This window comes from Tetrao urogallus (assembly GCF_951394365.1).
Source record: "Tetrao urogallus genome assembly, chromosome: 13".
Classification (NCBI taxonomy): domain Eukaryota; kingdom Metazoa; phylum Chordata; class Aves; order Galliformes; family Phasianidae; genus Tetrao; species Tetrao urogallus.
The window spans coordinates 8067630-8086523 of record NC_136826.1 but is presented as its reverse complement, the minus strand read 5'-3'; the positions used below and the strand labels follow the sequence as shown (position 1 = coordinate 8086523).

Below are 18894 nucleotides of genomic sequence, written 5' to 3'. Positions count from 1 at the left end.
GGGGGAAGCCATCTCGTCGATCGGCTGTGCCGGCCGGGGAGCGTGCCAGAGGCTCGGCTCAAGCTGCGGACGCGCTCGTGCTCCGCGGAAGCCACGAGGTGCCGCGTTCAGCTTCACGCACCGAGCGACTGAGCGAACAGCGATTTCCCCCTTCCCCGGCGATCCACGAGAGCCCTCGGTCTCGATACGTTTCCGACCCGACTCCTCCCCGAAAAGCCCCGGCTACCAGAGGAGCTCGCACGGAGCGAGTCGCGCACAGCCCGGACCGCAGGGCTGCACGGGCTGACACGCCGCTGCCACCGCAGCACGCGGCCCCGCGCCGCCCGGCTGACAAAGAGAGCGGCGGGAGACAAACCGGTCCGCGCCGAACGCCGTGACGGACCGACCGACCCTGCGGCGAAGCGCCGCTCAGCGGGACAGCCGGGCGCCGCCGGCGGGGGACCGAGGGGGCGCGGGGAACCGGCGCCGCGGGGAGGGGCCGCCGCGACGGGCCGGGGCGCGGGCCGGTCCTACCCAACCGAACGGAACCGGGCCCGGCCCGGCCGATGCCGAGGCTCCGGCGCCGCTCCCCTCCCGCCCCCTCGCACGTACCTGCGGGCCGCCGCCGCTCCTTCCTCCGGCGACGGACGGAGCCCCGCTGCCGGGCGGGAGAAGGGCGCCGCCGCCGCGCGCGCATTCGGGCCTCGGCCACGCCCCCTGCCCTCCGCCGGCGCGCGTGCGCGGGGCTGAGAGGAGCGCGGGACTGAAGGGAGCGCGCGGCCGCGGCCCCCGCGGGGATCCCGGCGTGCACGCGCCGTCCTGCGGCCCCTATCGGGGTTCCCTCGGGGGGATGGAGGACGGGGCCGCGGCTGGGCTCCAGCGCGGGGGGCCGCTTCCGTGGCGGCGAGCAGCGCTTCTTGGGGCCTTCGTGTGTGCTTGGGTGGTTCCACGCGAAAACAGTGAACGGCACTTGAGATGCAGGCGAGCCGTGGCTTTATTAGAGGTGTGTGCTGATGTTACATCATTGCTACGGGACCGCACAGCGCCAAGGAGGTGGTGCAGAACACACAGCGGGTGAGCCTGCTCCCCAGAAGGCCACAAACCCACCAGCTATTGCCAAATACAGCACTTCCACAGATCAGCTTCTCGAAGGCCAGCCGTATCCGTAGGCCTCTTACCATCTCCTAACATCCTAATAACACAGAAATGGAGGCAGCCCACACGCTCTGCTGTTGTTGGGCCTCCTGTTGTGTGTAGAACGGAGCATCAGGATTCCCCATCAGGCTTTCAGGTCCGGCTCTGAAGCTTGCCGGTAGCTGGGCTGTTACCATTTCAGCTGGAGTTCCCCTCCTGGAGTGCTTTTAAGGTCATGCTTACAGTCTGCTTAAATAAATGGTTGTGGCCTAAAATAAAGCTATAGAGCATTGGTGCTGTAGAAACACTAACTTGCTAAGCTTTTGCATGCATGTCAGCTTCCATCACTAAGAGCATAAAGAATTACCTGTCTTACAATAGTCTGCTTAGAGCTTTTGCCATCCCCTGTTGGCTTGTAAGAGCTACTACAGAACTGGTGTTTTGCAAACATTCCTAATGCTTTAAAAGAGAGAAAAGTAACCCTGTAAGCACATTCAGAGCCGTACATCTAAGGCACAGAGCTTCCAGCTTCCAGTGTTCAACTCTCCTAATCTCTCAGCATCTGAACTAAGGGCTAAAATTATGCAGCTCTGACTTTTAGTATGTACAGCACCTGCTAGAAGGTCAGTTTTGTGAGTGAGCATTTGTGATGTAAATAAGTTACAGCAATAAAAGGGGCATTGCAGCAAGCCTTGGAGATGGGGGAAAAATCAGATTTCAGTTAAGCAGTGATCCTTGTCAGGATAGACAACTGAGATACTGATTCTCTGGCATGTGTTGTATGGCCACTGGACACCTACCATCAGAGGCCGAGTGAACACTCTTTCACTTGGTAGTTTATCTTCCCCAGCAGACAGCAGACACACTAACTGCTGGAGGAATTCACCAGGGAGTAGGAAGAGAAGGGAAATTAAAGCTGACACACTAAAAAGTGGAGTGAGTCTGCGAGTGCTCCTGAAAGGCCATGGAAAGCAAGCTGAAATCAGGCAGAAGCTTCTTCTAGGCAAAATCTGGGGGGTGAAAGAAGCAGAAATAGGCTTTGCTAGGATCTAAATTCAAACCCTCCCAAGAATCCAAATGTGGTGTTTAACACTTCTTATAGCTGCTTGCTTTGTGCCAGCTGACATGCACTAAGCTGCAACCTGATTGCAGAAATGAAAAAAAAATAATCAGGAAAGGTTTCTTGCAATTAAATTAAATAGACCTAAGGAGCTCTGCCTGGTTTCCAGCACAGGAGCTATCTGGAATCTTAATGAAGTTAAAGACAGGTAGAGGGGCTCAGCACCTCTGGAAAATCAGCCCACCTATCTTTTATAGATGACACCGCCTTATCTTGTTAACATTGGCACTTGTCTTGCATGCAGCTGACAGCATAAGCTAGCAGATGTTAAACTCATTCATTGTGATGAGGCAGTGAGAGGGAAAATAATTTGCAGAAAAGGGAAGCAGGAATTCTGCTATCTTAGCCAGTCAGGAAACAGTAGATATATTCAGATATGTGCTGCTGAGGACTTTCCACTGGCTGCTTTCTCCAGCTTTGCAAAACCCTGCAAGCAAATAAAGAGAAGGTGAACACAGGAGCTGAGCAGCACACAAAACACGGCATTACAAAGGTCAGTGGAGCAGATGAACATGCAGGAAGAGGATGAAGAAGATGACTAGCTAGTCACATTGCATTAAGAGATGAACAAAGCAGCCATGTACATGGTGAGGCAGGTGCCTCGTTCCTTCCTCCCTCCATTACAAGGCAGAGGAAGGAAAGGAGGCATCTCATCATAATTTCAGTGCACTGGCAGTTTCCAATTGCCATTGTGTTGATACGAACCCCATCCAGACTATCAAATAAAACAAAAAGCTATCTAGTCTAATTCCTTGTTACTTTCTCAACAGAATGTACAACTCTTTATTTTCCCAGTGCTTTAAAGAAAGCAGGTTAGACCAGGACAGGAGAGAGAACTGTAGCCTCAGAGTGGACTCTCCACCTCCGAGGGATATTTGTCTCTCAAATCAGCCAGTCTTCTGCTTGCTTCTGGGAGTGGGGCTAGAACAGTCTGTCTGCCACACTGTAACCCCAGGTTCTGATCCCTGGGGCCAGCTGGAACATATTTCTAGCTACTTTTGTAACAAGGCTCACAACTTCCCTCTAAAAACCCCACTGAAAAATTCAGTGATTTTGAGGATTAAATGCTCTTCACTCAGTAAACACTGCATGAGCTCTCTCATCCAGTCCTGTGTGCTGACACCACACAGGAGGACTCACCTAGAAGAGTTTCTCGTAGCACTTGTCACAGTGGACAATATCCCGGTGGATGAATATTTTATCCAGAAGATCTCCCATTGCTTTGTGGCAAATTCCACACTGCCAAAGAGACAACAGGATGGTTGAACAGTAACCAACGCACCACGTGCTGACGTTAGTGTGATGGGGACAGATAAATGAACAGTCTCTGTTCCATTTTTGGAAGGATGAAGACGCCAAAGCAGTGACTTTTGAGACTAAACATGCTTCTAACAGACAACTGGCACTGCAGGCTTCCTTCATTCACACCCACCACTTCCACAGGCTCTACAGTTTGAGAGATTCGGCAAGCCCACACTGGGGAGAAAAGACCACAAAGCAGTAAGTCTAACACAGGGACGTGAGGGAAGGGGGTGCTGCTATGTACTAGATGACAACTTATGTGCATTTACGTGAAATGAAAATCTGAGGACACAACCAACATTTGTGTCTGCATCATTTTTTGCTCCAATGTGGATGCAAGCATTTAGCATAGCCTATATAAGTTGAACAAAGCTTCAGAATTTGCACCACCTCCCACCACTCTGTTTCACAGCAGCGCAGAGAAGGCCATCAACACTAAAGTTTTTTTTACCCTGAAGCAGTATTCATGGCAGTAGATGTTAAGGTGCTCTATTATGATCTTAGGGCAGTCTCGGATCTCACGGCTGCAGTAAGTACAAACAGGTTCACTGGACCTTTGAAAGAACAGAAAAGTAAATTCCTGCACCATGGTGCCTCTGTAACACAAATAGTTTCTTGTCTCATCGCTGGTAAAGAGGTTTCTTAACACCAGCACTGCTCCACTCCAGATTCCTGCTTCTACATGTATTTGACAGTCCCAAGTAGCAATATGGAAACGTGATAACCCAGGGATGCAGAGATGAGAACAGCAGGGCAGTACAGAGCTTTAAGTCAGTGTCACTGTGTTTTCTGAAGATCACTTAAATTTCATGCTATGATTTCATCAAATGCATACCAATACTGCAAAAGTCTTAGTCATTTCTTTGCAGCACTGTACCAAAACCCCTACATTGCCCCAAACTCCCCTACCTCTGCAGGGGAGCACTGGACACGTAGCTGTGGTGGCTGTAGGTTCCTCTCTCCAAATCGGTCAAATCCACAAGGCTGCCACTAGAGACAGAAGAAAATGTCAGCACTTGACAATTATACATGGGAGGAACACTGCAGATGGAATCATTAATGATTAATCTTAAAATTCTAACTGCAGTGTCCCAGCTGCCTGCTCCTTGGAGAAAAGGATGGTCCTTCCAAGGTAAAACTGTAAGCAGCAGTACCTCCATCTTTGCACTCCACACTCTGTGAAGGGTGGCTATATCCTGCCCCTAGTTCCATATCACAGCCACGGGTGGGCCAAACCCACAATGCTGCTCCCAGAGGTCCAAACAGATTTGCATAGAACAGGTGCCTCCAAAGATAGGCCAAAGGGGCAGAAAATAAAATATCTGGGGCCACTGCACCCATGTCAGAGCTCTGAGAAATGTGTCTGGCTGCTGCTGCCAACACAGAGAGGCAGGATGTGGGCAGCATGGCTGGGAAACTGGGGAAGTACCCAGAAATGGGGCCCCTATGAGCCTAAGGCTAAGGGAGGTCGCACAAGCATGGAGAAGAGGGATAGATCCCTCCTCCATTCTGCTTCCAGCCACATGCTGCCACCCTCTTACTCCTTGCTAGCCAGGGAAAGGCAAGAAACACATCCTTGCTCTCACCTAGCTGAGTGTTGGCTCTCTGTCCCCAGTTCGCCTGAGGTTTTTAGATGGCACAGCAACATGCTTATCTTTGGCTGCTGAGATCTGCTTTTGCAGATCTACAGGAAAGGCTAGAGATTTATGGAGTCTGTAATCAGCTCCCACAGCAATGCCAACACAGCACTGGGGAGGATAAATGGCAGCAGGGAGGCAGTGAATGTGGCATTAACTGGCTGCCACGTCAGTGTAAGCAGGGCACATCCAGAACCAAATTCTGCTCTCAGTCATATGGGTGTCAATCTGCACCTTATTTACCTGTGAGCAGAACAAAGGAATGAAGATTTTAGCCTCAGAGTGGCATCTTCTCATAAGACTCTTTGAATGAGATCCCACAAACCCCACATTTCCTCACCAATTCCAGACTTTTTGTTTCTGTGCATCAATGTGCAATGAAGCCTGACAGTGCCAAATGTGCAGCCTTAGGAACTGCAGTGAAGTGTTTTTACTGTCATCTCTCACAGGCTGACCTCACCTAGCACGGGAGTTTAACCCCTCCACAAGGACTTACAGGACACAGGTCCTCCTGTCACTGCAATGGGACAAGGCAGCACACTGCAGCATTGTAGTGAGATCTCTCTGGGTCTCCAAAGCAGTATTGCTGTCTTAGTAAAACTCTTTGCCCACCCAATGTAATAATCCCTCCAGGGCTAATTAGCTCAGGCACAGTGCCATGCTGACACAGTGCTAATGGTTCCAGCTCGGGAGCTCGCCTGGTGCGTGTTAGCTGGCAAAGTCATATGCTGTTTGTTTTGCACTTGTATATAGACACATGACTGACTGTCTCTGGACACTCCTCATACCTGCCATAGCGAGGGGAGGCTGATAGCTCACTGCTGTTCACGTACTCCTTCACAAAGAGGACCCCTTTTCTAGGAATAGATGGAAGCAGAATGAGATGCATTTGCATTATAAAAGGCTGAAACTAATGAGAGACAGAGCAAGGGACCACATGTGTGCACATGGACACGTACTGTGCGCATGAAAAAGGAGTGAGATGCTGTTGTTCTCCAACAAATACTGAATATCAAGCATTCTTGCTAAATAACAGCTAATATGCCCTCTAATTAACCCACCAAAACAAATCAATTTAATTAGAAAGAAAGGGATGGGTAATATAACACTTTCATCCAGTTATCCCCTGTTTTGCAGGGATAAGTCCCTTTCAAATCGTGTCAGGATTATGCACACAATAAGTATTTAGACAGTCTGTGGTTCTGTCCTTTAACATTAAAACCCTACTGGCACAGCAATACCTACACTGACCATCATATTCCTGTTACAAGAATATCTCTGGCTCACTCATGCATTATAAATTGCTACCAGTCTCTGGGATGTTTTTTCTTATAGAGCTGACCTTTCTTGCATATCCCTCCCTCTTTAAAATTCTGATTTCAAAATGACATGCCCCCATCTGTCTGTCTGTCTAGAGCTCTGTCACAGTTTGAGGGGAGACACCGTGCCCATCGGCTCTCTTCCCAGAGCCATGAAATGAACTAATCATGCTATTTCTCCATGGTTCATTTTCATCGCTGCCTTTAAGCTATGATTAATCCTCCCTTCTTATATGAGAAAACTAAACCGTGTCATAGATACAGAAAGAAAAGCTTTACAGCTTTTCTTTTTTTTGCACTCAGACATTTTCCGTGTGTATACGCGTTTCCGCTACTTAGACAGGCGTTGTGATAAGCAGGCTGTGGCAAGGCCAGGAGGACCCAAATGTTGCCTATCAAAGCCTATGCTTTGTCACTATTTTGAAACCCTCTCCCTAAATGGAGTTGAACTGTGCAGTAGTTTCCATCTATGAGATGGAGCACTACAAACCCCAGGGTACTGATCTATCTTCTGTAAAAGACAGATCCTGTGCAAGGCTCAATAGGATCTGATACACTTGGCTCATTATTGACAAGGCAAAGAGTCTTCCTCTACTTCTTAATGAGAACATGGCATGAGGAGCTCTATCACGTCCCTCCAGCTACACTGTGTTTCAGAGGACTCATGATTTTGCCAAAGGTACAACTAATACTAGGAGCTACATTCTAGTGTCCAAAAAAGGCTGCCTGGAGAAATACACGCAGCTCCTCTTTTTCCTTTGGGTGGGTCTGGCCACCAGTGTCTATATTCCTCACTAGAAGAGGCTGAGAAATGTCCCATGGCCCAAAGGACAAACAGCAGCTTGGCCTATGTTCACCAAACAGGATGGCTGCATGTAAGAACTGCGTTACTGAAGGATCATGACCACCCATTGCTCTTTACCCGGCAGTGCTGGAATCAGGCTGGTAGCCAGAGGCTGCTGGGCTGTTGTATGGTAAGGTGGCAATTGGAGTGCAGATCCTCTCAGTTGAACTCGAAAGAAGCCTGGCAAGAGAGAGAAAAGTCTGTGGGCACTGGAAACACAAGCCATAACATGATCCAAGCTGGCAGTCAAGAAAAGACTTACCGCTGCTGTTAGGGAGGTAATTTGGGAAGGTGCAATGTTAAATCTCTTAATCACCCAGATTCATTTATCTTTACTGCAGATCAAAGAGGATCCTTCCTCTTTGTATACCCTGCCACATATCAGCAGTAAATGGCAGCAATATATTGGCAGAAGTGATTTGGAAAAGTCTCATTTATGGGGCCATGGGAGAAAAGATCAAAAGATCTTTGGATGAGCACAGACCAGAACACAGCCTGAATGGAAGCAATTATAGAATGAGACTGCATACAGCACGTTGCAGGAGAGGAGGAGCAGGGGCATATTAGAGAAGGTAGCCTGAATGGAAGCAACTGTAGGATGAAACTGCATTTGGCATATTGCAGGAGAGGAGAAGGGAGCACATTGGCCAAGGTCCAATTTAACAAGTTCCCAGTTTAATCACTTCCAAAGCTGTAGCAGAGAAAAGATGGCAAATCAATGGCTACTAAAGCATCATCAGAAAACAGCTCTGCCTACCCACTCAGCAATGAGAGCTGTTAATTCTGCCTTCAAGGGATAAAGCTGGTCTTGCCTAGAGCAGACCTGAGCTGAAGGATCTCATGCCTCCTGCTTACACCCAGAACACACTTTCCCTTCATAGATGCAACACTGAGACCTACACTGGTGCCTCCACATAGTGTCAGGCTGCACACAGATGGACTGTCACTGCCATGAAGGACTACTGACAGCTCAGAGTACCAGTATTCCACTGGTATTCCAGTATTCCAACAGCCTTGTTCTGTGACCAATTCAGTCATTTAATCACTGGCTTTCTGGAGGTAGTTTTCTTCTTTCTCAACATTTCTCTCTTTTTTTTTTTTTTTTTTTTTGTCACCTCTACCAAGGCTGATTTCTGGCCAAGGGAGTGTAGCCAGGAACCAGCCATTCAATCTCCTTTCATTCTGTTCTAGAACCCTCATAGAGACCAGATAAGTATATAACATAGACCCTGTGCTAGGTGGCTTTTGGCTAGAAACTGTTTAAGGGAAGATTCTGTGACACATTTACTCCCTGGAAACAATTCTTCTCTCTTTCAGCTTTGGCTTTAGTTCCTAGCTCCTGTTCCACAGCAATTTCATGGAGGTTCCATCATAACCATCAAAACTTCCCATTTACCTGGTGCTGTTACAGTTTAAGCTGTCCATGTAGAATGGCACCCTGTGGCTTCTCGGGGAAATGGACATGATGGTATCTCTGGGAAGGGAGTGGTGGCTACGAAAGGAAGTGATACAATCTCAAGCAACGAACTTGAGCACAGGAGCGATTCTTACAAGTGGCAAGAATCTTGGCTGAATGTCTCTGCTCAGCAATGAAATTACTCATACATCACAGCCATCCATGCAAACAGCAACTCACTGAGAGTGCTTAGACCCAGGGAATTAAGAAGAAATGGGTCAGGATGTTCCAGATAGTGAATAAATCTAGCAGTGGAATGTTCTTTAGTCTATATCCCACCCTTTGACTCCTTACCTTATAGTAGTTATAAGGTTAAATTCACAGTGCCCCCTGGCACTACCACTGTCATATCTGCTGCTCCTAGGGCTGCTTCTCCCATCATAAACTCTCCCTTCATAATCCAAGATAGGTCTGGCAAGGAAGCACAAGGCTCTGATTACATTATACCAGGAACCACTGGAATCCCCACACTAACTAACTAATATTTTGTCTCCGCAGTTTCTCCCTTTGCTCTGCCTGCTTCACCCATGCTGGTTTTGCAGCTGCAGCATGCATACAAAGCTCTGAGGCTAGAAAAACTGACTCCAAATCTAATGATAGAGAATAAAGCTGAAGCAGTTCATAAATGGATGTATTGTGAATATTCTTTCTTCTCCTAATGCTCTCCAAAACCACCATCTGCAAATGTGAACTGCTGACCAGCTGGCCCATCTGGCTATCAGGCTTGCACATTTTCATTTCTCCAAGACAGAACTTATTATCAGAATGGCTTTAAACTGCAGGCAAAGCTTGGGCTCTTTCAGTGGCAAAAATGAGCTTATCACTTATGGTCATTCTTTTCCTACAAGTGCTCTGGGGTATAGATTATGTTTATACTGTGTATTAGCACTCTGATCCAGATTAAAGCTTCAGGCAACTGTATAGCTTAAACAATACTGAAAAACACTGAAAAGTCAATGCTGCATTAAAGACAGAAAGAGAGCCAAGCTAAGCTTATCATGAGAAAAATCCTGCTCTGGGCAAGACACACAGTCTGTGATATAAACCCCAGGGCAGGAAGGAAGGGAGAGTTCACTACACTGCAGAAAGACATGCTAGCATCACAAACTGCCAGGGGGTGATGACAGGCTATGAAGTGCAACAAAGGTCTGTCTGTCCCAGTTGTTCTAGTCCTGGTCCACAAATGCCTCCAAATGCAAAGGAACTTTCTTACACCAACTCTCTGAAGAATGATGGAAGGTGAAAGGCCATTTCACATTCAGATCACACCAATTTATATGACAGTTCTAAAGCATACAGCTTGGCATGCACTTGTGTCATCGAGCATCATGAGAAATGAAAACCAGATCATTCTGGAGTCTTTACAGCTACAGAGGAAAAACAGATGTGGTCTCTAAACATCTGCCAGGTGTCCAGGCACTATGTAGGCAGTCTGAACACAACCTGCCAAGAGTGTTCCAGAGCACTTACTAGCCCAAGTCTTATCTCCAGCCCATCAGGTCCGAAAAAGAGCTTTGTTGCATATGCCGTAGGATGTGGCCATACTGTTGGTCTCTCTGAGAACAATATCTTGTTCTCACTTCTTGATGCAATAATCATACGTTCTGAATCAGAGTTCCTGTCAAATATTTCTGTGCCAGCAGCTTTCGCTGTCTCCACATCCCTGCCCGAAATCCTTACCTTCTGGTGCTGAACCCTTGGCTGTCTACGTAGGATGGTATCCTATGGCTGGGTGCTGACAGGTTGGTGTTGAAAGGCTGGCAGTCCATGTACAGTGGCATGGGATGCTGAGTCTCATATGCACCAAGAGCACTCTCTTTTGAGCTGAAGTTAGACCTGCTAAAGAATTAAGGCCAATTTGACCATAAAGCCAATGGTTATTTGCTATAACCAGCTCACAAGTACTCAAACACCTCTCTGCTGGCAATAAGGAAAGGCTCTTAAGGTTAGGAGAATGACAAAGCACTGTACTATTTCCCCTCTCCAAATGAGCTATGCATACAATGAACGGCTGCAAGGTTCAGCAGTGCTCTAAGCTAAATTGATACCCAAAATTAAAACTTAACAAACATATTTGGGTGAAATCCCAGACTTAATATTCCCTTCGTCTGTATCACTGGATTAGTGTACACAGGAGGAGGAATTTACATGGGTTTGGGACTTCAGCCAGGGCTGTATCATTTGTGATGGAAATGGAAAACGATGAGAATTTGAAAGTGGTTGATGGGCTCCCAAGGAGATTGTCCCACTGTACCTGGCTGCCATTGGGCTAGGCTCATTGTGTCTCCAGGCTCCTGGGCTCTCATGATGACTATCCGTGGTGGGAGGGGGCTGTTCTTCATAACCAGGACTGGTCCTGCTCAGGGAGGAAAGAAGCCTGTCAGCAGTTTAAACGCTTGAGCCTGTACCTGTCCACTGTGAATAAACAATATTAGATTACATTGGTTTCCAAATTCTGCTCCCTCCATTTTCACTAGCCAAAAATAAGCATTTGTTATGCCTTCAAACAAGGAGTTAGAAGAACATAACATGTGCAAGGCAGCAGTGAAGACAGGCTTGATTTCCTAGCTGCATACCTTTCCCAGCATGTGTTGGATTCGTTTCCACTTGGGGTCTCTGAAGCAGTGGTGCTGCTTTCTCTAGGAAGGGAGCTGGACCTGCCAAGACAGAAGACCACTATAGTTTGCAAAAGTGCCACTGAGCACATAATTATTGTAGGATGTAGATGCAACCTCTGGTGAATCTCCTGCGGTTACTATATGGAAAGATGCCAAATAATTCAAAGTTAGAATGGAAAGAAAAGGAGGGAAAATACACATTTCTTCAGAAATAAGGCTGAAAGAAAAATGTAGTTTGTGATGAACGTCAGTTATCTGTTTAGAGTTTCCAAATGTGACAGTTAATTCATATACCCATGAGCATTATGGCTTATCCAGTACACCTGTGCTGAATTTCAGACTGCTAGAAGCATGAGCTGTCTCATTGGGATACAATCAGAAGCATATACAATATCTTTCCTGCATCCATTGCAGAACAACCCTGGATTTGCACATCTACATTGATCTAGGGAGATGTTTGTTCACTTTTTTTTACTACTTTTGTATATTTAGGCATGCTAACCCCTCTAGGAATATTGATACACTGCAGAAAGTTCCCAAACTAGCACAGATTCCTGCATCAAAACTGCAGTTAATTAGACTAAAATTAATTCTTAACTTGCTTTCAAAGATCCTACCTTCAAACATTACAGCTAATGAAAGAGGAGACAGCCTTTGTCCTGTGCTTGCTATTAGTTGAGGGCTTCCCTTCACCAGCATTAATTCAATCCCTGCAATTTCACCAAATGAATAAGCCAAAAAGGAAAAGAACAAATCTTTCAGTTACTCAAGTGAAAGCAAACTCAATTTAATTTGATCATTTTATAACGAAGGTAGATATCTTAATCCTTACTTCCAGCAAAAGATGCTCACTGAATTTTAGATTCCCACTCAGGTTGGGACGTTCTGTTTAAGTACCTTAAGACTTTGTCCAGAACCTCAGAATAAAAATCCATTTACTGAGACTGTCAGCATGCACAGTCCCAGCTTGTGGCAAATGCAAAGCAGTTTGCTTTCACTTAACCCATAAGTGAGAGAGTTCATCTAAGTCACACTACTTTGCTTTTGCTGTAGGCTAAGGAAGTACAGAGAAAGGTATGATGGGTCAAGGTGACAGTGCAGTAATATGGACAGCCCCTTGACAAAATGTCCTGCAATTGCTTGAAACTAAACGTTTAATGAAAACAGCAGTGGTCAACAGAAAGAAGGAGGTAACTCCCAAGTCTTTCAGGGGCAGTCATAACAGCTCTCTTGGTGAGTCCAATCCAAACTCAATGCACCTGGAAGCACAAGGACTTGGTAAGCTTTAGGGCTTATCTGTAGAAAGTCTATAGACTGGGGAAGGCGTGGAGCAACGAAAGGATTACCTGAGCTTTTTCCACCCAGGCCAATTTGTTGAGGAGCACTTGAGAGAGAGCTTTCTTTTTTCCGCAGCAGTCTAACTTGTGCTCACATCAGTGAGGACTGGGACCCTTCTGCCTCCCTGCCTGATGAAGAACTACAACTTGGAGTATCTGTGAAACACCCACAATAGCTCCATTTGCTGGAAGGATCCAGCAGGACAGAAAGACACCAGCATCATTGCTCTCTCCTTGCCTTTTTTCCTCCACCGGCCCTTCCTGAGCTTCCTCCTCCACACTGCTGTCCCACCACTCACTGTGCATCTCCATGCACTCATGAAGAAAGTTCAGATTGGTGACTCTTGACCTCAAATGCAGCATTCTCAATCCCTCCTCCAAAACTACCTGCAGTAAATAAATTCTCCACATTCTTCATCAGAAAAATAAATAAAATCTATCATTTCTCTTGCCTTCTTGAAGCAAATCCTTCAGTCTGCACATAAGATGATACTCCTGTATTATTGTCCACGCCACCACTTGTGCTGTCCTTGGAGTATGACATGGACCTGGGGGAGAAGAGCAGTCTGGTTTACAGGTTGATTTGGAGATAAATTGTTCACTGAAAAACACACACGAGGAACCAAAATTCTACCAAGAGCCTTAACATTTCATATTTACAAAATACAGACGAAAGTAATCAGTCCACAAAGTCTTTCATTTTGGCCATTTATCTATGTACTGTTTTGCATGAGGAAAGTTGAAAACACTGAGGCCGCCTCTATCAGCCCTGCAGAGCCACAGGTAAATAGGAAGAAAAATGGTGCCAAGGTGACCAGAGTACAGCCTGAGATCTGATACTGCCTTGATAAGTTTGGAAATGAGCCCCAGCACCACCACAGAGATAGTTCATTGGCCTGTGACTCCAGAAGAAGTCTCTGCTTCTAAATTAAAGGTCTAGGTAGCAGGTCCTGGCAGTCCAGCTGGACAGTGTGTGATGCCTCCTGTTAATCAGTATGTTTTCTCCCAGGTTTTCATATAAAACCACAGCAGAGATGCATCAGGAACACTAAGGGAGTCCGAAATAAGATTTTTATCAAGATGTGTAAGAGGGAGAAGACACAAAAGGAGCTAAGTGTAACCCTACAGGAAAAGGAGGGATGGATGGTGAGTAATTCCTTACATTGCCATATTCAGGTCATGGTCAGCATGTTCGTTTGACCTAGAAGGCTCTGTGTGGACATCAGGAGGTTCTTGTCCCTTCTCAGCACAGTGGTTTGAGTCAGAAAACCTAAAATAAAAAGCTGTGCTTAAAACAGTAGAGAGGAAACAGGCTTGAGGTGGATAGACATCCATTTTCTAGACAGGAGGCATAAGGCACGGAGCAGGAGACACTTGGCCAACACAATTCCCTGCCCTGAGGTCAAACCTGGTGGAAATCATGCATACAAATCCATTCTAACATACAGGAGCACAGCTAGAGGCCTTTCAGCTCAGGCTGTCACAGAAGAAAAACATTAGGTACAGGAGAAAGCACTTGGGTCAGAATTTTTGACAGACTGATAAATTCTTCTAACACCCTGACACCCTCATGCATGATTTTGCAGCATAGTACTTGCTGATATTTATGGGCAGCAAAAGCTACTGCCTGCCACTGTAGTACCAAAGGTGTCATGTCCATGGACTGATGACACATGCTGTCAGTGCAGGAATAACTCTTGGGCCTTACACACAACATTCAATTGGCTTTTCCCAACAACATGGGTGGAACTGCCTGCTGTAATGGGACTTTATGAAGTCCCAACTCCGGAGTTCAAGGCAGAGGAGAAGTTCTGTGGTCTCAGCTACACTGAGAACAGTGTAAGACAAAGAATTGTGATGCGAACAGACATTTTAGGTTAGTTCCAGAAATCACTTACCCTCCTTGGACTACCTCTAGTTTATGGTCATGTGAGACCAGTGTGCTCTCGTGTTCCATGTTTCTAGGGGTGTTCCCCTCTTTGAAATCTTGGAAGGACCTGACAAAGGAAAAGGAAACCTCATTTGTGGCTGTCAGACAGAGACATCTACTTTAAAAAGATCACAAGGCTTTGGTGAAGGCTAAGCTGTCACAAGTACAATGAAGCACTGCCTTCAGCAAGCTTAACTACTTGGAATTCAACAGATGGGTCAAGCAGCAACATTTTCATAGCCTGAAATTAGCTCTTTAAAACATCAGTCCAATTTGTGCTACATCTAGACAAACATGCTTATCTTCAGCATGAAAGTAGACCTATGGGGTATCAGATTATCTATGGTGATTGTATCACGTCAAGGCTGTGAATGTCAGGGCAGGCATTACATCTGATGTGCTGACAATAGCTGAGGCTGAATTTGAGATGTTTCTTTCTGTCTAATATTCTGAAAGTTTCCCTGTAGCCAGATCCACTCATTTAGAGTACCTAATGATATCACTCAACACATCTTCATCTCCCCTTGCCTTTCTAGCTCAAACTTCCTTTTCTCAAGATCCACGGAGAGCTTGCATTGGAATCTTTGGAGTATAGCTGTTGCTGTCCCTCAGAAAGGAGTTGAACCCACTGGAGAAACCTGACCTCAGTCATGCCAACAAGAGAGTATTGGACTGAGGAGAAATGTGGTGTGCTCCCAGTTCTGCTGCTAATTTAGAATGCAATTGAGCCATCCATACAGCTGGCATCTGAAACAAGCATTCAACAGAAGTATCTGAGAGGGGTGAAATAAAAGTATTAAGCATTTCCAGAAGAACTTTCTATCCAATGGCAATAGAGTTAGTCTGAAGAACTGCTGCCAAGAAAAACTTCTTTTTCCCCTCGGCAGACTCCTGAAAAGGAGTCAAGTGACTTCTTCCTCACTGCCAGTGTTTTGGCAGAACACTTTTCAACTCATTGATTTTCCATTTCCTTGTTTAGTGGGATATGAACCCCTCTAGAGGAGAGCTGTGGCTGATGCGCTAGGGTTTTATGACATACAATGCTGTCACAGTGACAATGATAATGGTTCTTCATTTTTTTCCTATGAGTTTTGAGACCTTCGCTATCTTTGCACCAAACCCAAAAGGACACAAAACCTGAACCAGTCCATGAAAATGGACTCCCAGGAGTCCACTGTAGCCTGCTCTAAGGTGGTCATCCAACCACCTTAGCTCACATCAGGCTTTGCACCCTGGGCTTCCCAGAGCAGAAAGCAAGGGAGAAGTGTGTGCTGCATACTCACATCTTACACTAGGTGTGGGTCAGAACATGGCAGACATCCTGCTGGGAAGAACTTGGGAAGTGTTGAATGCATTTGCTGTGTGATTTGAGTCTACGTATGACATTTATTACTACAATGGATACTAGATATAGGAACAATTTGTAATTTCTTGGACAAACAGCCCATGTTATGCTGTTGTTTTTGTGCTTCTTATTTCTTTTGGAATCAGCACCTCTAAGGTTTCCAACAGTGAAAAAAAACCATTAGCAAACAGGGGCTTAGCACCCCAGGTCCTTACGTCGCTTCGTTCCAGTCAGGCTTGCTGTACGCTGGCACTGTGGGGTTCATGAATCTGCTCTCTTGGGTGCTGCTTTTCTCCTCATAGTTCAGGACAGATCTGTCAAGCAAAGAAAAGCCCATTATTTCTTTAACAACTGGCATACAAATAATCACACTAGTGAGTACAATCCACTCACAAGGCAGTGCTCCTGCCAACCTGTATCATTCACTGTCCTGCACCAGGGTCTGTCTCTAGGGATCATAATTAGCTGCATTTCAGCATACTCCTCCTATTTCACCTGCCTCTCAGCTCCCTTGCTGCCACTTCAGCATCACTTAGCAGTGCACCACTCTCAGCAAATGATAAGGCTGTGACTAAACTCCTCCAAGGATGCATCAAGAGGAGCAAAAAGCTGGAGTACTTGATTCATATCTCAGAAGATGGAAAACCTTTATTTCTATTATTATTATTATTATATTCTTATAATAATAATAATATTGAGGCAAGAGCTGCAAAAACAAGCCTCTTTCTATGCTTCTCTTCCCTTAATCCTCACTAATATTCAAACACTCACTAAATTTATCCCATTCTAACCTTTTAAAGGAATACTCTGTGTCCTCGAGGTGTGTAGGGGCGCCCTCAGTGGGAGGAGAAGGGACATTAGACTGCAAAACAGACCTGTCAAATAAAAAAAATAAATAAATCAACAGCTTGATGGCTTGCCAAAGTTAAAGTGCTTCAAGAGGCACACTATGAAATAACACCACATTTCATACAACAGCAGAAAACAGAAAGTAATTTTCTCCAAGAACTGCTTTTCCTTCAGGTTGAAATGCTTTCACTGCCTCTAATAAAGATCAGAAGCTGTAAGTGGAACTAATACAGTCACTCAGCCTCAATCCACACACACCCTGGCTGGATACATCAATTTTCTGGTCTGTCACAGGATCATGCACCTGGGACAAAGCACAACACAGATGTCATTGGGGAAGATCCTTCTATGCTACTAGCAGCAGCTCTAGGTTTTGCATTTTACACCATCCTACAGGAAGCCTTGTGATCCTCTTCTCATGTGGCATGGAGGCTCATAATGAGGTCTCCCCATATCCTTCTCCAAGCTAAACATTCCAAGCTCTCTCAACCTTTTATCAAAGGAAAGGTGCTCCAACCTTTGTAAGAATAAGAGAGGAAAGCAGATTTTAGTGTATCCAGTGTGAACAGCAGCAAGTGTTTTTGAGATCAATGTTAAAAGCAATGATAATGCTGCCATATCTGCTCCTTAGCTGATTTGGTAGGAAAACATTGATGAGGAAAAGTGGCTTTCTTAGCTTTGTTGCACAATGTGGACTCTACTTGCAACTCTACTGTGAACACATTATTTATTCTTCCCCTGAAACATACCTGCTGCTAGCAGCAGCACTGTGAGTTCCAGCATCAGGCTCTGACCTTGCAGGTTCAGGCTTTGCATCATCTGTGTAGGGAGAAGCCTCATACTGTTGGTGCAGCTTGTCTACAGCATCTGCAGATCTGTCCCTATAACCAGAGTCAGACCTGGTAAGAAAGGGAGATTCATGGGTCACAGACTGAAGCTTAGTGGAGAACGGAGTGTGAAAACAGTGAAAACAAACATGAGATTTGCTAGTCTCAAACAATTTCCTTCCTACTTCCTTCTTAGCTCCCTAACTTTCTTGCAGCAGATCCAAAGGGCAGAGACCATCCAGTCATCTCAGGGTAGTGCAAGGAAAGAAGCTGAAAGATCACAGATAAACTGGTGGATCAGGTCTATTTCCTTTTTAAAGTGCACACAAGTGCCTAGAACACATTTTTCAGGGTAGTATTACAACAGGAAAAGATCATTTCCACTTAAAATCAAGAAAAATATGTGCATTTTGCACTGCTAGTATTCTTTAGACTTACTTTGGTTGGTAAAATTCATTGTTGGCTTCTGTGTGTTCAGAACAACTGAAAAGGAGAGAAAACAGCTTTAGAAAGCATCCTTGTTTTGATTTGGGTAACAATCTGCAATTATTTTCTTATTATTTTTCTTAAAAAAGGAGAGAGAATGAAATCCCTAAGACAGAGATAGTTATAAGTGTATTTTTACAGGAAAAATGGCCAGAAACTTTGGGGAAATTCACTGTGCAAGCAGCAGTTAGTAACTCTGAAAATTGTCAACATGACAGATGTTAGTGGTACAGAATCAACTAGAAATTCAAGCCAGGACTCTTCCAAAATCAGTGGGATGTCCTGCAGGCCACAGCTGCAACACAGGCACTTCTACTTTCACACACAGAAGGGAAGGAACAGCCCTTGTGCCCTCTGTCTTGCCTCAAGGGAGCTGACAAAATAGAGAACTACAGGTGTCTGATCCTAAATCGTGTGTTTCTGTTTTCTTGTTTCGTGGCTGTGGGCAGTGATCAAGCAGATGGGTGAAGCAGATTACTGAACTTCTCTTCTGAATGGTGATAGCGGCTTTCCCCCTTCAATTCCACTTTCTCAGGCTGGACAGTAACACAGCTCTTTGCATTTCCAGCCTTTTTAATTTGAGAATCTAATTCATACTTTTCCCCCTCCAGTAGAGGTCAGGCTCTCTAGAAAAGTTGTAAAACAAACTGTCTTATACTGCCATAGGACAGGAAGGAACTGGGTTGTTTCAGTCACCTTCAGTGGATGTCT

General features: G+C 45.7%; 1 protein-coding gene across 1 annotated transcript in view; it reads right to left on the bottom strand.

Moving 5' to 3' along the window:
* Positions 1 to 3373: 3373 nt before the first annotated feature.
* The window catches only part of ZNF185 (zinc finger protein 185 with LIM domain), a gene marked incomplete at both ends in the record, with an annotated part of 29549 nt that continues 14028 nt past the window's right edge, over positions 3374 to 18894 (bottom strand). The window contains 17 exons of the mRNA XM_079541865.1: positions 3374 to 3472; positions 3987 to 4089; positions 4445 to 4525; positions 5961 to 6029; positions 7414 to 7515; positions 8732 to 8827; positions 9086 to 9202; positions 10472 to 10630; positions 11046 to 11147; positions 11368 to 11448; positions 13199 to 13294; positions 13909 to 14016; positions 14645 to 14743; positions 16237 to 16335; positions 16813 to 16896; positions 17620 to 17769; positions 18136 to 18180. Coding sequence (XP_079397991.1) covers positions 3374 to 3472; positions 3987 to 4089; positions 4445 to 4525; positions 5961 to 6029; positions 7414 to 7515; positions 8732 to 8827; positions 9086 to 9202; positions 10472 to 10630; positions 11046 to 11147; positions 11368 to 11448; positions 13199 to 13294; positions 13909 to 14016; positions 14645 to 14743; positions 16237 to 16335; positions 16813 to 16896; positions 17620 to 17769; positions 18136 to 18180 — 1690 coding nt within the window. The remainder of the gene's footprint in view (positions 3473 to 3986; positions 4090 to 4444; positions 4526 to 5960; positions 6030 to 7413; positions 7516 to 8731; positions 8828 to 9085; positions 9203 to 10471; positions 10631 to 11045; positions 11148 to 11367; positions 11449 to 13198; positions 13295 to 13908; positions 14017 to 14644; positions 14744 to 16236; positions 16336 to 16812; positions 16897 to 17619; positions 17770 to 18135; positions 18181 to 18894) is intronic.